This window comes from Podarcis muralis, chromosome 3 (assembly GCF_964188315.1).
Source record: "Podarcis muralis chromosome 3, rPodMur119.hap1.1, whole genome shotgun sequence".
NCBI classification, from domain to species: domain Eukaryota; kingdom Metazoa; phylum Chordata; class Lepidosauria; order Squamata; family Lacertidae; genus Podarcis; species Podarcis muralis.
In genome coordinates, this window is record NC_135657.1 from 112,697,169 (window position 1) to 112,717,692 (window position 20,524).

At 40.6% G+C, this 20,524-nt stretch overlaps 1 protein-coding gene across 4 annotated transcripts in view; it reads left to right on the forward strand.

Moving 5' to 3' along the window:
- The window catches only part of CTNNA1 (catenin alpha 1), a 72,163-nt gene that overhangs the window by 35,307 nt on the left and 16,332 nt on the right, over positions 1–20,524 (forward strand). For all 4 annotated transcript variants that reach the window (XM_028722156.2, XM_028722157.2, XM_077926483.1 and 1 more), the window contains exons 9-13: positions 1,243–1,395; positions 9,752–9,844; positions 10,544–10,700; positions 14,312–14,512; positions 17,369–17,520. In XM_028722156.2, the coding sequence (XP_028577989.1) occupies positions 1,243–1,395; positions 9,752–9,844; positions 10,544–10,700; positions 14,312–14,512; positions 17,369–17,520 (756 nt within the window). The remainder of the gene's footprint in view (positions 1–1,242; positions 1,396–9,751; positions 9,845–10,543; positions 10,701–14,311; positions 14,513–17,368; positions 17,521–20,524) is intronic.

Sequence of the window (20,524 nt, forward strand, 5' to 3'; positions counted from 1 at the left end):
GTTCATTGTAGTAGAAAACTAAAAGATTGGATTCAATTAGAAGTTGAGTGAGCTGGCCTTGAAAGAAGGGAGTTGCAGTGTCTTCACAGAAGCCTCTTAGGTGCAGCTTTGCTGGAGGCGGGCACATGACAAGCTCTTCCTCCTCTTCTCTTCAGCAGCAAAGGCCAACCTAATCGAGCCACTGCTTACAAGGGTTGTCTTCCTAGGATGAACTCTCTCCTTATGAAGAGAAAGCATCGAAGTGAGCCATTAGCAATGACTGTTTTATTTTTGTTTTTGTCTTTTTCCTTGGCCACACGGAAAGTCGAAACTGCTATTGTGTCAATCTAATCTTGTTAAAGGGACACGGGTGGCGCTGTGGGTTAAACCACAGAGCCTAGGACTTGCTGATCAGAAGGTCAGCGGTTCGAATCCCCATGACGGGGTGAGCTCCCATTGCTCGGTCCCTGCTCCTGCCAACCTAGCAGTTCGAAAGCACATCAAAGTGCAAGTAGATAAATAGGTACCGCTCCAGCAGGAAGGTAAACAGTGTTTCCTTGCGCTGCTCTGGTTCGCCAGAAGCGGCTTAGTCATTTTGCCCACATGACCCGGAAGCTGTATGCCGGCTCCCTCGGCCAATAAAGCAAGATGAGCACCACAACCCCAGAGTTGGCCACGACTGGACCTAATGGTTACGGGTATCTTTACCTTTTTAATCTTGTTAAAACATGAAAAGTGACCAGTTTCTATACTCCCTGTCATGGGTCGCCATACTTGGTTATAAAGTCACCAACATCTCACAGGTAGTGGGACATATCAGATCCAAAAAGGCCAAAACATTGTCGTCAAACCTTGGATACATGGAATACGTCTCACAGTTTTTAAAACATTATTTTCTCAACAAGTGAAATCTGATGGAACTTCTGCAGTGCCTTGACTTAAAACTTGATAGGGCTGCTGAGAACCAGGTTTTGTGGGCCAGATCCGGCCTGTGAGCAATACAGTGGCCTTACCTCATACTACCTAATTGTTTAAGCAAGTACTGTGTTTCCCCATTAAGATTATTATTTTGAGGCTAAAACGATTATGTGACATGAAACATTTACTGGGGGAGTTAGCTTCAGAATAGTCTCCATACAGCAATGCCAATTGCATTAAAGTGAAGGATTATGTGTGTTTAATAATAGGGTTGCTGACAAAGTGAACTTTTTATTAATGCAGTTTACACTGAAGGGCCAACATTGTTTTGTTCTCTGTTCTTAGCTCCGCAAGGCAGTAATGGACCATGTTTCAGATTCCTTTCTGGAGACAAACGTGCCACTTCTAGTTCTGATTGAAGCTGCCAAGAACGGGAATGAGAAAGAGGTTAAGGAATACGCACAGGTTTTCCGTGAACATGCCAACAAACTGATAGAGGTAGAGTAATAATCTAAATTTTGAATAACTTGTATCAGGTTAATTATGTGTTATGTGAAGTATTTATCTTCCATCTACAACCAGCCAACCTCATTGGATCACTTCAGGTTCTGGTGAACTGATAGAGAAGCCTCGCTCTTTTAACACTAAGAGCTTTCTGTCCTCGCTTCTCTTTTATAAAAACAACCAAACAAATGAAGTATGTATCTGGAAATTTCCCTAGCTAGCCTTATAGCTACAATACTTGATTTCTAAAAATTCTCCTTTTACTTATAGTTGAGTTTTGGGCAGCATGTTAAATACATCTTTTCCTGACTGGTAATATATAGTGCATTATAGAGTTTTATGGGGTTTTTAACAAAGTTGTGGAGAGAAGTTTGCAAGTGTGACAGCATAAGTGCTTAAGAGAAAAGGAGCCAGTTGGCTAGTGTCAGATAATAGAACATTTCAAGCTTTGGTAGATTTGGACCAAAATGATTACATTTGAAATGGCTGTAGATTTATCTGTTTCATAACTATGGGGGAAAGTATTTTTATTATTGAGGACATAAAAGCCAGAATTTCACAGATCGCATTCCTGCATTTTGTTAACATTAATGCAAGATTCCAAGTGGCTTTACCAATGCCACGTGCTGCTATTAACACAAGTGTAAAAAGGCTTTGTACTAATATGGAATTCAGTGTTATAATAATAATAATAATAATAATAATAATTTATTATTTATACCCCGCCCATCTGGCTGAGTTTCCCCAGCCACTCTGGGCGGCTCCCAATCAGTGTTAAAAACAGTACAGCATTACATATTAAAAACTTCCCTGAACAGGGCTGCCTTAAGATGTCTTCTGAATATCAGGTAATTATTTATCTCTTTGACATCTAATGGGAGGGCGTTCCACAGGGCGGGCGCCACTACCGAGAAGGCCCTCTGTCTGGTTCCCTGTAGCCTCACTTCTCGCAATGAGGGAACCGCCAGAAGGCCCTCGGCGCTGGATCTCAGTGTCCGGGCTGAATGATGGGGGTGGAGACGCTCCTTCAGGTATACAGGACCGAGGCCGTTTAGGGCTTTAAAGGTCAGCACCAACACTTTGAATCGTGCTCGGAAACGTACTGGGAGCCAATGCAGGTCTCTCAGAACCGGTGTTATATGGTCCCGGCGGCCACTCCCAGTCACCAGTCTAGCTACCGCATTCTGGATTAATTGCAGTTTCCGGGTCACCTTCAAAGGTAGCCCCACGTAGAGCGCGTTGCAGTAGTCCAAGCGTGAGATAACTAGAGCATGCACCACTCTGGCGAGACAGTTCGCGGGCAGGTAGGGTCTTAGCCTGCGTACCAGGTGGAGCTGGTAGACAGCTGCCCTGGACACAGAGTTAACCTGCGCCTCCATGGACAGCTGTGAGTCCAAAATGACTCCCAGGCTACGCACCTGGTCCTTTAGGGGCACAGTTACCCCATTCAAGACCAGGGAATCCCCCACACCAACCCGCTCCCTGTCCCCCAAAAACAGTACTTCTGTCTTGTCAGGATTCAACCTCAGTCTGTTAGCCGCCATCCATCCTCCAACCGCCTCCAGGCACTCACACAGGACCTTCACCGCCCTCACTGGTTCTGATTTAAAGGAGAGGTAGAGCTGGGTGTCATCTGCGTACTGATGAACACCCAGTCCAAACCCCCTGATGATCTCTCCCAGCGGCTTCATATAGATATTAAAAAGCATGGGGGAGAGGACAGAACCCTGAGGCACCCCACAAGTGAGAGCCCAGGGGTCTGAGCACTCATCCCCCACCACCACTTTCTGGACACGACCCAGGAGGAAGGAGCGGAACCACTGTATGACAGTGCCCCCAGCTCCCAGCCCCTCTAGACGGTCCAGAAGGATGTTATGGTCGATGGTGTCAAAGGCCGCTGAGAGATCCAGCAGAACTAGGAAACAGCTCTCACCTTTGTCCCTAGCCCGCCGGAGATCATCAACCAGCGCGACCAAGGCAGTTTCAGTCCCATGGTGAGACCTGAATCCCGATTGGAAGGGATCCAAATGGTCCGTTTCCTCCAGGCGTGCTTGGAGTTGTTCAGCAACCACCCGCTCAATCACCTTGCCCAAGAATGGTAGATTTGAGACTGGGCGATAGTTGGCCAAATTGGCCGGGTCTAAAGATGTTTTTTTAAGAAGCGGTTTAATGACCGCCTCTTTCAGCGGGTCTGGGAAGGCTCCCTCACAGAGGGAAGCATTCACCACCCCGCAGAGCCCATCGCCCAGCCCTTCCCGGCTCGCTTTTATCAGCCAGGATGGGCAAGGATCAAGGAGACAGGTGGTCGGTTTCACTTTTCCAAGCAGCCTGTCCACATCCTCGGAGGTAACAGACTGGAATTGATCCCATGTAACAGGACCAGACAGAACTCTAGCACTCTCCCGCCCTGGCCCTGCTCCCACGGTGGAGTCTACCTCCTTCTGAATCTGAGCGATTTTATCTGCAAAAAACTTTGCAAAAGCATTGCAGGAGATCTTGGGGTCCCTACCAGGCCCCGGTGGTACAGGTGGTTCCGATAGATTGCGAACCACCTGAAAAAGTCTCCTGCTGCTGTTTTCTGCAGATGCTATGGAGGCAGCGAAGAAGGCCCTCTTCGCCGTCGCCATTGCCACTTGGTAGGCTCGACGTTGAGCTCTAGCCCGTGTCCGGTCTGATTCAGAATGAGTTTTCCGCCACCGGCGCTCTAGCCGTCTCAACGATTGAGAAGCTATAATTTTGAAGACAGGCATTTGTCACACTTGAAAGCCTGTTTAATGCATACATATTTATAATTCTTTGTAGTATCAAGTGATAACCAATCACCACAGACAAAAGACACCACACCAGCCAACACCAGTTGTTACAGTGCTTTTCAGTGGAGATGGTCAGTACATGTGGTTGAGATGTCAACAGGGATTGAAAAATACTATAGACAATTCCATCATACAGAAAGTATCAACAGATCAGCACACAACTTAATGTAACTGCTGAGGAGGAATTTTAGGGAACTGCTAAATTAAAATTAAATGCAAAATCTGTTCAGCAAAACTTAGATTCTCAGTTAATTAAAAATTCATGCAGGCCTTGTGTGAGAATACATCTGTGTGTTATCTATTAACTATGTTTATCTGCCTTAGCCCAAGTGCCTCAGGGCTTTTATAGAAGAAAATGAGAGGCCCAGGCCTTGAAAAACAATGTTGTAACTAAGCTTCTAAAAAAAACTTTAAAAAAATATTTTGCAAATACAGAGAGGAAAGCCATAAGATAAGTCAAGAACAGCATATTACCAGGTGTCACTATATAGTGATTAACATTCAGTATAGTTACGTATAATCAGTGATATATACAAGATTTCTACAAATATATTTTTAATAAACCCTTTTGCAACCTAACTTAATCCGTTGCGTTTTCAGCCAGGGCCACCCTCCACACCTAGTCATTCCATGCAGTAAAAGACAAGTTTAAGGCAAGCTTCCAGTTTTTGGAACTCCTTCCATACTAATCTGTGCCTTGAAGACTGTCCAGAACGTCAAGGCCAGACAGTTGTGAATGGTTTGCTGCATAATATCACAGCTTGGATTGCCAGCAACCAGAGGAGCGAAACAGGAAGCAGACCACTACATATGAAGGAGGGTCCTTTTTTCCTTTATGCCCCCTCTAGCATAAGGGCCTCAGACTTTTTTTAGATATAATGAAGTTGAACTCATGTTGGGTGCCATCTAAATTTAGCCGAGTGACCCTTCTCTAATTAGGGCTGAGATAGACTTGATTGATATGGCAATTCCATTGCCATTCACTGATTTGTCATGCTGATGTCAGTTTCCCAGGCACCTTTCAGGCTCATGGTAGAAGAGAAATCCACTTCAGATAAATGTTACATATTACTGAGAGGGGCAGCTTTGAAAAGACAAGTTCATCCAATAGCTTATGTTTTATATAGTCTTGAAAGTAACTCAATAGATTGATTTTAATTTATCTGCTGTTATGTGATTCAGTATTTTATAAAACACTGTGTCTTGTAAACTGCAATATGATGGCTTGTGGGTAATGGTGAGCAATTCAATACTCTAAAAGATATTTGTTTTTTATGATCAGTAGAGAGAAACATGGTTTAAACACAAATCAGGAAGTGCTGAAGGCTGGGACTTCAATCTAAAAGTGTGTTGAATGGGGTAGCTAACACAGAATCATAGAATCATTAAATTGTAGAGTTGAAAGGGACCCTGAGGATAATCTAATCCAATCTTCTGCAATGCAGGAATATGCAGCTGTCCTGTACAGGGATCCAACCTGCTATCTTGTCACTATAAGCACCACGCTCTAACCAACTGATCTACCCAGCTCCATCCATGTTGCCGTGCAGATACTTTGGACTACAATTTCTATCATCCCTGAATATTCACCATGCTAGCTGGGGCTAATGGGAGTTGTAGTTGAGTAATATCTGGAGCGCACCATGTTGGCTAATGTGGGCCTATATCAACATTTCCTTGCTCAAGGCACTGAGCCTTGTGCTTGCTTTCTACAAGTAAACTTAAAGAGTTAAGAATGCCTCACTTGAGACATCAACCTAATTTCCTGCTCCAGTGTCATTGTTAATGAATTTCAAAGCAAATTTTAAAGAGCTGATCCACATATAGAATGGACAGCCTTCTAGAAGACTACCCACCGCTTAACGTTCTGTCACCAGCACATTAGCTCAAATCATAGTGCAGTGTTTTAGGGAAGTAGTTGTAAGTACGCATTTGTTACTATTATATGTGGCAGGATTGTCACTTGGGGGTAAATAGAAAGTTGTTCATTCAAATGCTAGCAGCACCAGTAGGCAGCCCGAGGTCATCCATGCATCTTAAGATGTAAAGGGCAGATTCTTGGAGATGGGTTACAGAATTGGCTCAAAGAGTGTTTTTTTGATAACTGTATTAAAATTAATTTCTTCCGCCTGTATTACAGGAAATACTTCCAAACTTGTAACTACTCATTCCTTTTGGATTAGCTAAATTATCATTCACAGCATATCTGTCACTTCTAAGCCTGGGGCAGGGGGTATGGTCATTGATTTGCTGTCAGTGTGTATGTATATTAGCCTGTCACATAGAATAGTGTACGGGGCAGGTGTCTGGCAAAAGAAGCAATCTTAAATTGTGTGCATTTGGCCGCTTTTGTCCCACACTGCAAATGTGCAGTGTTGGCTATTCCAAACATGGAGAATATATAGCAGGGATGGTCAGCTTTAGGTTGGGAGGCTAGGTTTTCCACAGTCAAGTTCTGAAGGACTACAGAACAGAAACACACACTGATGACATTCCCTAGTTTTAGCAGCCAGGTCAGTGGGGTGATTGAACACCACTATCTCCGGAGCTGAATAACCTGGGGTTGGAAAGGCCAAGAAAATCATGTAAGAATCACACTCAACTGTCCTGGCTGTCCATTGTATTGGGAAATGGGGAAGCAGCCATGACTTGGGAGCTTTTAGGATTTTCTTCAGTTTCCCAATAGGAGGCTGTGTTCCTCAGCCTAGTGAGGAACACTGCTTTGCCATCTCTCCCTGGGCTTGGTTGCATGAAATGTCCTGGACAACTGGGCAAGCAGCAGTTGCATGAAGACATTTTGTGGGACTGTCCTTAACAACATGGCAGATGGTTTGCAAGTCCTTCAACATTCACACAGTTCCACGACATTAGAATGTTTTGGTTATAATCATGTGAAAACCTTAACCTTTGGCAAGGATTCTGAGGTCAGCTCAGTAAGAACAGAATGATTTGATAGATAAGAGGGAGAAAATAATTATTTGGTTTTTCAAAGGCCAATACAGGGAAAGAACATTGTGTCAGTATTGGTTGTCACACATATTTTCCTATCTTTTCCTGTGCAACCATAACAGTGAGAAGTTTTGTAGTATGGATTATACTCTCCACTACCCAGGCACTGAGTAGGAAATCTGGAATCCTACTAATACGAGTTTCTAGCCCATGTGATAGCTGCACCATCTTCCTTGCTGACTTCTGACTCCAAAAAGGAGACAAATCCAGATCCTCTAAGAATATACAAAGTGAAGTGAAAAGACATTTGATCTTACAGAGGATCACGACAACCCTATTTAGAAAACATTTATACCAATTATCTGGGAATGCTGATGGAAAGGGGTAATTTCCCTTGCATGCCTAGCAATTTATCTCATTACTAGGATTCTCAAATGTGGATTTAAAAACTAACGTTTAATGCAAGTTAGCATCATGCTGGGGCACACAGTTCAAGGTTTTCACTCTGTCCCTGCTGCTGTGCCACCAGGAAGCGAGTCGGTGTCTGTCTTGTCACAGTGCCCAAACACGTTTCAGGTTCGTTTCTCTCCAAACAGCCACAAGTGGTAACCTAGATTTATTCTTGTCTTCCTACTTGTGGGTTTTGGGGAGAGAAGTGTCAGTCCAAGTTCAAATATTGCGACAAACCAAATTTTGGTTTCTTTCCCAGCAGCACAGCCAGGAACAAGGGAAGAACATCAAGGAACTGCAATAGCATACTGCACACAAACATTAAACCATAGGGGTTTGGTTTTTTTACTGTGTTTTAATGAGATGTACAAACCTATTAAGCTTTTAAGATTAGAACACGAGTTTTGAATTTGATAAAACTGTCAAAAGAGTAACAAAGCCTTTATCTCCAGAGGTATTACCAAATGTTTGTGTTCTTTTTAAGGTAGTGATTCCAGACTTGTCTTTCCAATGTACAGCTGATTTTTGCCTCTTCTAGAATAGCCAACCTTGTTATTCAAACCATCTAGGTCAGCTCCTGGATGGGTGACTGCCTTGAGTTCTAGGTCAGGAGGATATTAATGTAAGCAAAAGAATTTGGAAGGTCAACAAAACATTCACTTAGTTAGAAAGAAGAAACACCTGCATTCCTTGCTATTTTTTCTATGCCCTTTTTTTGGTCTCCAAATAGCAAGGAGAAGGATGAACAAAAAAAATCCTTGCATGCTTGTGTTCCACAGATTTGCTCTTAATAAGGTTAGCATCAAATAAATTGTCAACCTATGATCTGTGTGTGTTTTTAATGTAACAAAAAGCTTGATTATTTTTAGTTCTGTAGACTCATCTCTCCTAGCAGTTAATAATAGGGTTGGTGACAGAGATTCACAGTAGATAATACACTTGTCTTTATAATAAGCTTGAAAATAATCCTAACAAAAAGCTTTGATTTTTTTTAAAATGTAAAATTATTTATGAACAACTTTGTTAACGAGCCAGTTAGTTCTGTCACTGTTCAAAATACCTAATCTATACAATATGATTCTTAGGAAAGCATAGATAAAAGTACAAACACAGGTGCAAAGATCCTTGAAAATAACTAGAAGCCTTTATACTTAAGGCTCTGGTTCTGCCTGGTTTCAAGTCTTGACAGCAAAAACTTTGGCTTTCCTTCCAGGGCAATGTCTGTGCTTCTTTAACAAAACACATTAAAATGCTTTTAATTGCTTCTCTCCTTATTGGTGCAGAATGTTTATAGGCACGATAAATCTTTACAAGAATCCACCTGTTTACTAACCAGAGTTTTGGCTGCCTGCTTGCTAGAAAGAGGCGAAGTTTTGCTGCTTATAGTGGGATGGAACGCACTGTTCTTGTCTTTGTACTAATTTTTTCATATTTCTGTGCGCAAATGTAGGCTTTAAATAACAAGCTGTCATTCACCTGTCAGTTAATAACTACAAACCCTTTTAGAATCCCTCCTCCGAGAACAGGTTCCAAAATATAGAACATTTTCACTTAAAAATAAGTGTGCCCTTTCATTCCCCTTCCAGAAAGCAAATGGAAGGACTTGTCTCTAGATAGCAGCTCAAGGTTCCAAGCAAATCTCCAGAAACATTCAATTGTCATCTTTTTTCTGCACCGATTGGCAACAATGTATTCTGTTCTGAATTTTGGATGCACATAAACTGCTTGCACATGAGTGGAGGATGTTCCCACACCAGGCTACGCTTCTGAGAGGCCAAATGGCTAAGTGAAACTATAGATCAGGACTCTCAGTACACATTTAGCTAAAGTATATGTTTTCTTTAGAATAGCCAAATGAACTGAGTTCTACATGGGCGTAAAGCAATAATATCGGATAGCAATCAGTCTGTTCAAATGTTTTTTACTACATGGAATTTGGAAGACCAAATATTTAGAGGCTAGCCCTGAAATGAATTACAAATGTTTGGGGGGTTTTGTGTTTGTTTGTTTTTTTGTAATTTAAGAATTGTTATTGCCAGTTGTAAAAGGCATGCAAACTGTAACAGTTTCCTTGTGAAGAGCTTTTGATTCCAGAAGCAAAAACACCTTCCTAAAATACCTTTCTGTCATATGCACAGGTTGCCAACTTGGCCTGTTCTATCTCAAATAACGAAGAAGGTGTGAAATTAGTCCACATGTCAGCAAGCCAGCTTGAAGCCCTCTGTCCTCAGGTAAATTATGGATGGACCTATGAATTCTATAGTCTAATTCTGTATGAAATGTGGGGAGTGTAAATATATTTTTAGTGTGTATAATAATATTTTGCCTGCTAAAATCAACGCAGTAGGGTAGGTGGTTTTTCAGATCGTAAAGAAAAGTTATTGTAGTCTCTTAATATAAAGCATAAGCCAGAGGTAGCTTTAAAGCTATTAACATAAAATATTCTGGCGAGTTGTTCTATCAGTGGTAAATAATATCCTCTGTCATCTGTTTCTCTGCTGAGTAAAGGCGTAATGTGTGCCTGACATTACTCCATTGTTTATACGTCGGAAGAAAAACAAAATTGTAAAAAGATGTGTCCGTGACATTGTTATTTAAGTCAGTTGAACATGTGCAGACTCTGTGCCAATCCCAAACATATTTAGATCTAAATTAGGGGAGGGGAACCCTCAGTCTTCCTTGCTTTTTCTTCATACTGAGAGCTGCTGTAACGTAAAGGTTAATCAGGAAAATCCCCAGTTTGATTATTGTTATGAATTAACTCAAGGGAACCTTAACCAAAACAGCTGTAGCCTCTGTTCCCACTCCCCCCAGTCAAAAAACCATACTGATTTGTCAGTTTTGCAGAACATTTTTAGTACATTTTAGTACATAAAGTCTGAAAATTGGTAAATTCATAGTGTGTTTTTAAAAAATGCCTTGCATTACAGGTAATAAATGCAGCTTTGGCTTTGGCTGCCAAGCCACAAAGTAAGCTAGCTCAAGAAAACATGGATATGTTTAAAGAACAGTGGGAAAAGCAAGTTCGTGTGCTTACAGATGCTGTGGATGACATCACTTCCATTGATGACTTCCTGGCAGTATCAGGTAATGGGCTGCAGAATGCTAAGATTTCTTTTATGTTTAGCTTTATTGTTAATCCTGCTACAGTGGTACTGGAATATCCTTTGGAATTCTGTGAATAGCACTGTTAGTTTGCTGCAACAAAGAATGTAATATGGTAGCTTCTGACTCAAGCAAGCAGAAGCTTTTGTAGGTAAGAGTCTACAGCATTTAGCTTGTGCACATTTATCTTTAATAGGGTTGCCATACGTCCTGGACATACCTGGAATATTGCAGTTGGAAGGAGTGTTCGGAGCGGAAACCCTTGAAATATGGCAGCCCTACCTTTAAGTTCTTGGCAAAAAACAAAACAGTAGACATATGGGGCAAAAAGACAGACAATCCACCTGACATTGAACCCCATATGTTTTGACTATACACAATTTTGACGTTAGGCGTGATCCCTGGAACGTAACCCCTGCATAAGTTGCAGGCTTACTGGATTTCATCAGTTGCGGGAGGTAAATGAAAATGGATGGTGAAGATGTTGATATATAAATATAGAAGAGGTGTAGATATACTCTTATCAGTCCTGTGGGAGAACTTGCCTTACAATGTGAGAGTAAAAAATATATATATAGGGAAAACCCATATTGTACAGTCAATAGCACTGCCATCAATATATACATCTCCCCCATATTTGTGGTGTACATGGAACAGTACTTCCTTAACATCTGTTATCCAATAAACATTTTCTACTGTTCTGGAAATTCCTGTTTGCATTATGTGCACACAATACAATAAGGTGACAGTCATTATGGTTTGTTGCTGTTGAATGATAACAGTTTTGTACAAAAGAGCGAAGTTTATTGTATAAATTATTGTAGATTGCTGGGAGACTAGTCTATTTAGGCCGCTTGACTTATTTGCTGGCATAATTGTTTGGATAAATGGATAGAAGATACAATGTATGCCAACTTTAATTTGCATGTTATTTCCTTTCAGGCAGCATTTTGAATACTTTATTAATCACACGGCTTGCAGCTAGGTTTTGTGTATTATTTTTTAAAATAAAATGTCTGACTACCTCAGGCACTTTAGAGATAGCAATCACCAGTCATTTACGGTTGGTGTTCAGCATAGATTTATGTAAATAAAGAAGTATACCAGGTCACTAGAACAGCTCTTGTCTTCAGCAATGGCTATGTTGTGTTAGAATGTCAGGCTTGCACTAAAGCGGATGTCTAACATTACTAACAGGTTAAAGGGACTGTAGCAGAGCACTCATTAACAGACATTTCTTTTCCTGTAAACCTCACCTCCATGAGATGAATTTTTCTTAAAAGCCCTGCATTTCCTCAATCCAAATTTTAGAAAGTACTGCGAGCATATGCAAAAAGACAGAAGCCCTCACTGCTGTTGCTACTTCTCTGGATCTCAGGCTGGTAGTGGAAGTGCAAAATATACCACTGGGCTGCCTCACTCCTTCCATATATGGAGCTGCTGTAGACAATGAGGTGTTGAAAATGTATGCTGTGTGAGTTTGGAGCCGTTTGCCACATTTCCCACACACGCAACTTGCAACCCAGCCTTACTGCAGACTTCAGCAGTAGTTACTATTTATTATCTTACTACAGTGGTACCTCGGGTTAAGTACTTAATTCGTTCTGGAGGTCCGTCCTTAACCTGAAACTGTTCTTAACCTGTAGCACCACTTTAGCTAATGGGGTCTCCTGCTGCTGCTGCTGCGCCGCCGGAGCACAATTTCTGTTCTCATCCTGAAGCAAAGTTCTTAACCCGAGGTACTATTTCTGGGTTAGCGGAGTCTGTAACCTGAAGCGTATGTAACCCAAGGTACCACTGTACTGCCAAGCTCAGATGCCTACAACTGCAGCCTTTACTTCTCTGGGGCTGTGGAAGACAGTCTGACTATTCCTACCCCCTTCTGCTCCCGAAAGGCTTTTTTACTGTAGTAGTAGTAGTAGTAGTTGTTGTTGTTGTTGTTGTTGTTATTTATTTATACCCTGCCCTTCTGGCTGAGTTTCCCCAGCCACTCTGGGGGGCTTCCAATCAAGTGTTAAAAACAATACAGCATTAAATATTAAAAACCTCCCTAAACAGGGCTGCCTTCAGATGTCTTTTAAAGATAAGATAGCTGCTTATTTCCTTCACATCTGAAGGGAGGGCGTTCCGCAGGGCGGGCGCCACTACCAAGAAGGCCCTCTGTCTGGTTCCCTGTAACCTCACTTCTCGCAATGAGGGAACCGCCAGAAGGCCTTTCCTCCCCTTCCGTTAATAATTAGTTCCTTCCTTCCTTCCTTCCTTCCTTCCTTCCTTCCTTCCTTCCTTCCTTTCTTTCGTTAACAGCGCTCTATAAAGATCTTTCCTAAAAGCATTGGCTGGGGTGGAAGGGACAGACACTTTAGCCAATGACAGAGTGAAGCTGAGGAGGTTGGAACCTGGTGCTGCACATCCACTTTCACTGGATTCAGTGTCTGGATTTTATACTGTGCTAAGAATCCCCTATCCTAACTGTTCTGCATCTCCAGCTTTTTAATTTTCATTCTGCATTCACTCGTTTGCTCTTTGCTGAATAATGTTAGTTACATAGCTAATGGGTGCATAAAGTTGCTCTCCAACAGTGCCATTTAAAAGACAGTGGAAACTTGAAACAAGCGGTTTGCAAAGGCTATGTGTGGTGGCCTGGCTACCGCTTTGTATACTTCTGATTAACATTAGACTATTTCACAATGGCTTAATGTCAAGAATAGGAACATGTGTGAGGATTTGGAATGAGGGGTGAATGTCAAAAGGAAGAAGAAAAATCTTTCTTGTAGTACATGTCTCACTTTTCCATAAAGGAGCATACCGCTTCAATGAAAACATTTAATACCTTCAGTGCCAGAAGTATCTGGAAAATTGAGTACCATAAAGCGTGAAATTGTCAGAGCTGCCTGAGGAACATGGACAAATTATTGCCAATAAGAACTTGAGCATCTTCATCTTTCTTGGGCTTCGGAAAGATCTTTTCTTTCCTGAAGAAGTAGATGTAGGAAAGTGAAAAGCATTCTCTTTCCATCAAATCATTAAGAATGTTCTTGGGTATTTGATTTTGTCTGCAGCTCTCACTTTGTTGTCTGATTTGATCCATAAAACTTTTTAGAAGAGGGGTGGTGGAACCTGTGGCCTTTGGCTTGGTTTTCTGCAGGTGTGGGGAACCTAGAGGGAAGAGAGCAGGAAGGAGAACAGAATGGGATAACCTGAGGGAAAGAGACAGGGGAGCCCTCTGCAAATGATCTGCTGCCCCCAGCAGACTATCACTGAGGGAATGAGGTTCTCAACAGGATGGGGGAAGGAATTAAAGATTCCCACCCCTGTTTTAGAATGTTGATTGGAACGTGACTTATTTCATGCCCGTATTGCAAATAAAATAGACTTTGAACTGGTGAATGATTACAATTTCCTTCAGTCGTGAAATGGGGGTATAGGGGATTTTTTCTTAATTGCTTCATTTTGTACTCATCACGTAACCACAAAAGACTTGGATTTTTCACAGTCTTGACCAATCCCCTTCACCCTCCGCACTGATGCTGTTAGACACCAACCTAGGTCAGAATGTTAATTTTGAATTCTATTCTGTTCTATTTTACTACCAGAGAATCATATTCTGGAAGATGTAAACAAATGTGTCATTGCTCTCCAAGAAAAAGATGTTGATGGCTTAGATCGCACTGCTGGTGCAATTCGTGGTCGTGCAGCTAGAGTAATTCATGTTGTCACTTCTGAAATGGATAATTATGAACCTGGAGTGTATACAGAAAAGGTTCTGGAGGCAACAAAGCTGCTGTCAAACACAGGTAAGATAAACTACCTCATCAGGCTTTTAATTTCAGATACTTACCCTGTTCAGTGCTTTCTGCTTACAACTTTGTGTCGGTAGGTACAGCAAATTTATTAACTGTTTAAACCTCAGTGCTAAATCTAGTGTTTTGCTTGAAATGTGGGTCTTTTTATCCATAGCATTGTTCTGTGAGCCCCATGCTAAGTACAGATGATAATAGCTGTCATGGAGACCTGAGAGTCTTCAGATGTTGTTGAACTACAAGTTCCACCAGTCCAAGTCAACATCCCTTTCTCAATGAGAAATTACTGGCTTGCAGTACCAAAATTCATGTCCTAATGGAACAAGTTTGCTCTCTTGAAAGAAAAAAATGTAAAGTCACAGATGAGAGCTAAGTGGGACTGTAATTGGTAAATTTAAAATGTCATTAATTTTAGCGTACACACTCAATACATTTCTGGTCTGGAAGCAAGTTTGATACTCTGTTGAACTGTAAAATGCAAACCAGAAGGAATTTTTTATGACCATTCTGTCCATGTATAAAACCACAGCAGACAATTACTTCATTTTGACCTTGAATTAAAATGAATTAATCATAAAATCAATATCATCATTCTTAGGATTTCTTAGTGCCATATGACTACTATATTCAGTCCTAGAGCACTATGAACAGTGCTGTGTTTGTGCTAGTTAGTAGCTTGAGCTTAAAATAATTTGCCAATGCATCTTTGTGCAGAGCCGCAGTATAGTGCATAGGATGTTGCAGAATTTAACTTCATTTTTTTTATTTAGGCTAAATGTGCTAGTTTTCAATTGTTTGAAAGATTTTGCAATCAATGGAGTTTTCCTTCTAGCATATGAAAGGAGAATTCAAACCAATTCATCTACAGATGTGACTTCCAGCATTAATTTTCACAGGTTAATTGTGCAAATCCTAAAATCTGGCACCAGATTAAATCTTTGTGCCACTACTGCAGTCACATCTGGCTCTGGTGTGGATGTGCTTGCCCTGAAAATGGAAGCAAGAAAAGAGCAGGACACCAGCTCCCCCACTGTACAAAATGCTGTGCCTTTCCACCTGGTATACAACCCAAGAGGGGTGGAGGCCTCTTGGATAGAGCCCAAAGTTTGTGCTCCATTTACTGAGTTGGATTGAGTTTGAGCTACAGAAGCGCATCTTAATTATTTTCCCACTGAACTGAATGTATCATTGATTGTACCATCAAACGTCTCTGGTGGTGCTGATGACAGATAAGCCAGAATCCTTCTGGCAGCCTGAATACAGTGGTACCTCTAGTTGCGTGCACCTCTGGATACGTATCCTTCGGGTTACACACACGGCAAACCTGGAAGTATTTTTCAGGGTTTCGCCGTGCACGCATGCGCAGAAGTGCTCTAGCACGCCGTGTGCATGCGCAGAATGGGCACCTATGGTTGCGAAAACCTCGGAATCCGACCGGAGCTCCGGAATGGATCCTGTCCGTAACCAGAGGTACCACTGTAGTTCCATTTTGCTCCAACACCAATTTCCTGTATCACTATCCTGCATTCCTCTTCTGCAATGATGATCTTGGTAACGCACAGTACATTTGGGGTCAGCATTTTTAATGCTTCATTGCAGGTCACCGTGGCTACTTAAAATTTCCTTAGTTATCATCATCAACATCATCTATTTGTATGCTGGCTGCATTTCCATAGTAAACTATGCTGAAGGGGAGCTCACAACGTGGAGAATAATAACTTGATGAAAACGTTTTCTTAAGAAATACTCAATAAAATTATATAATTAATTATAAGGTCTAACAACAAAATACAAAAGCATAATCATGAAGATACAGTGGATCCCCAAAATTAAATCTTGGCCCCAACAGCAGCCCCAGAACACCCCCACCCTGATAGTCTCTAAGCATCCTGAGCAGCATACTTTTCTGGACTGACAGCAAGAAGGTCCCCGGTACCTTTAGCAACTACTTTGATCTGGACCCCACACCCCCAGGCCAGGTGGAAATTGACCAGCAAAGCAGAGAGCAGGTCTAGCCAGGACTCAGGGCAAGAAATGCAAAATTGAATATACGTTATTTTATCTGCCGTTGCACTGGCAGACTCCATTTTCTTGCTCGTCTTTTTGTCACACTAACGGCATCTTAACAAATTAGTATTCTTTATATGGCCCAACAAAATAACTTTAATTAGCAGCCATGGAATTGTAGAGTTGGAAAGTGATCGCAAGGGTCATCTAGAGTAGACCAGTGTTTCCCAACCTTGGGCCTCCAGCTGTTTTTGGACTACAACTCCCATCATCCCTAGCTAGCAAGACCAGTGGTCAGGGATGATGGGAATTGTAGTTCAAAAACAGCTGGAGGCCCAAGGTTGGGAAACACTGATCTAGACCAACCTCTTGCAATGCAAGAATCCTTTCCAGAGCCAGATCTGGACAGGTGGAAGCAAACCACCAACCTTCTGGTGAACGCAGCAACCTGTTTATTAATGGCATTTGTATACCACCCAGCAACTCATGTTTTCTGAGTGGTCAACATCACCATCACCATGTCTCATGGCAAAACTTTTTCATATGTACACATTTCAAATGCACAATACAATTAATGTACAAAACTAGCATGAATGTAGTCACATTGCCACCTTTCTTAAGTTTCTGTCCTGTGTGTATTATTTGCCCTTTGTAGGGATGTGATTAGGAAATCAGAATGTGTGTGTTTTGTAACATTTCATTGAAAGAACAGTTGTACCAGTAATGTTTGTGGATTAAAAAACTGCATTTCAGTATTGTGTTACTGCAGAATCTGCATGCTAAGAGCCACAAATTTTATTGTATTCTGGTAAGCGGAATGTTTTTTCCCCCTGTGTTCTTTAGTTATGCCACGTTTTACTGAACAAGTAGAAGCTGCTGTAGAAGCACTGAGTTCTGACCCTGCTCAACCAATGGATGAAAATGAATTCATCGATGCTTCTCGATTGGTATACGACGGAATTCGTGACATCAGAAAAGCAGTGCTGATGATCAGAGTGAGTCAGCCTTTATTTCCTTAAAATAGCATTCACTGGTTTTCTCAAACACATTTTTATTAACCAATAAGGCAGTACAATAGCACTAAGAGTGTCTGTATAAAATATACACACACGCATTCTAAATTTATACAGCTTCTTCACAGCATAAGCCCTCTGGGCAGCTCTCAAGGTATATATAACAATTAAAATACAAAATGAAACAATAAATGCTGTTCAACTAAAAACACATGACACAGATTTAATCTTAAATACTGCTTATACCCCTAAATCCACCCATTACCTGCAAATTTTTATGGGATCTTGTTTATATATTATGTAAACAATTGTGATCACTTCCCAAATGTTTTAACCGTGATAGGTCATTATGACAGTTAAAAGACATATCAGAGACAAATAAAGTCAAGTCACAGTTAACGTCACACATTTGTTTTTAGTTCATTAATGCTTTCATAACTGGCTACTACAGTATGCTTTATGTGTAGCTGTCATTTGGCAAGCATTCAAAAGCTACAACTGGTCCAGAATATGGTAACCTATTCCTTTTATCATAATATACAGGTGAAACTCGGAAAATTAGAATATTGTGGAAAAGTTCATTTATTTCAGTAATTCAACTTAAAAAGTGAAACTAATATATGAGATAGACTCATGACATGCAAAGCGAGATATGCCAAGCCTTTATTTGTTATAATTGTGATGTTTACTGAAATAAATGAACTTTTCCACAATATTCTAATTTTCCGAGTTTCACCTGTATACTTTGCTTTTTAAGAATTCAGAAACAACTTGCATCAGTATGCAGCAATCACAGTAAGACAATATCAGAACATAAATTCATTGGGATGCTTCTTACAGGACAATTGATGCTGGTGCCTCTGATTAGAGGGGCACAGTGGTGTGGAAACCTAACATTTCTTAGACTGCATTACCTAATTGTTGGCTCTCTAATGTCAGTTGGCCCAAATTTGGGGGAGCGGGGGCGCTGAAGGTTCTTGACCCCTGCTTTAGACATATATGTGATTTGTGTTCAGATCAAGTATCTTTGTGCTAGAAATATCTCTTTAGGAGTAGTACGACCACCTACCTATTTTCGTTCTTCCCCCGAAAAGTTTTTAATTATTTAGCTGAAAGATATTTTAAGTTTTTATCTTGTTATGTGATTCTGTACATGTATTTAACACTCTTCATTTACTACAGCTGCTTTGAAACTTTTAAGAGTCAGATAAATAGCTTTAGGATTGACGACACAGAATAGAACTGTCAAGGCTAAGATAAAAAAGCGGGTTTTGATAGGCTCTTAGGTCACAGCAGGGGGAATAAATCTAAGAAAACCCTATAACGTTAGGATTACATCTAGTGCTTCAGAAAGCAAATTCAAAAGACAGCCTGTTTGCTACTTCAATTTTACCAAATGCAGAAACTCAAATTCTAATGAATCAGTAGACTATTAAGTTAAAAGTGTGTCTCATCTTCTTGGGCCCATGTTGAAAAGCTCTTTTATTGAAAGCTTCACATTTCAATCTAAAATGCAAATTGGAAAGATGGTAGAAAGCTTTCAAAGCAAGTATAAGAATGAATCACAAATACTGGAAGTTTTAACTAATACCATTCATTAATTGTCAACATTTTTTTTTTTTTTGCATTTTAAAATTTTATTGATTTCCAACTAATTATACATTTTATCCATATTACAACAAATCTTATCCATATTAGACTTCCTTCAACGTTACTGACAATCATTCATAGTTACATCTTTAGTACGCATTCCATTCATTCATATTGCCATTTGTTCCTCCCCTCCTCCATTATTTCTCATAGACAATACTTATTAATTCTTTACAGCGCCTCTTTAAACCCCACTAGCGTTGTATTTACCTCACAATTATTCTCCAGATAACCCACAAATTTCCCCCAGTCCTCAATAAATTTTTGATCTTTAGTGTATCTAATTTTCCCTGTTAGTCTGTCCAGTTCAGCATATTCTGTCAGTTTTACTCTCCACTCCTCCACCGTTGGAGTTTCTTCTTGCTTCCACTTCTGAGCGAGCACGATTCTGGCAGCCGTTACCGCATACTGGAAAAGCTTGCCGTCCTTTCTTCCAATATCTTTTCCTACAATACCTAATAGAAAGGCTTCTGGTCTTTTAATAAAGGTGTATCTTAACATCTTTTTCATTTCGTTATAGATCTTTTCCCAAAAACTTTTAACTTTTTTGCATTCCCACCACTGATGGTAAAATGTCCCTTCTTTCTGTTTACATTTCCAGCATTTATTGTCTACCTTGTACATCTTTGCCAATTTTACGGGTGTCATATACCACCTGTATAGCATTTTCATCATATTTTCTTTCAATAACGTACATGCCGTAAATTTTATGTTCACCTTCCACAGCCTTTCCCAATCCTCCAATTGGATATTGTATCCAAAATCCCTTGCCCATAGAACCATCACTGATTTCACTTCCTCATCATAGCCTGTTTGCTACTTCAATTTTACCAAATGCAGAAACTCAAATTCTAATGAATCAGTAGACTATTAAGTTAAAAGTGTGTCTCATCTTCTTGGGCCCATGTTGAAAAGCTCTTTTATTGAAAGCTTCACATTTCAATCTAAAATGCAAATTGGAAAGATGGTAGAAAGCTTTCAAAGCAAGTATAAGAATGAATCACAAATACTGGAAGTTTTAACTAATACCGTTCATTAATTGTCAACATTTAAATGTAAAGCATGATAATAAGCATTTGTGTATACCTTGAATTAAGCCAATACGTACTGAAAAAGCTAGGAGGATAAACCTTTTTTATCTAACCAAGATTAAACTACAGGACAACTGATGGCAGATCTTCATTTCCTCATGTTTTGTGTATTAAAATAGGGATCTAGATTAAAGGGGCTTTAAAATTACAATGACCTGCTGTGACATTACCACGTTGGCATCACTTGTATTCTAAGGCAGAGATAGGTATGCATTCCCAGATGAGATTATGAGGTTTGCTTCATG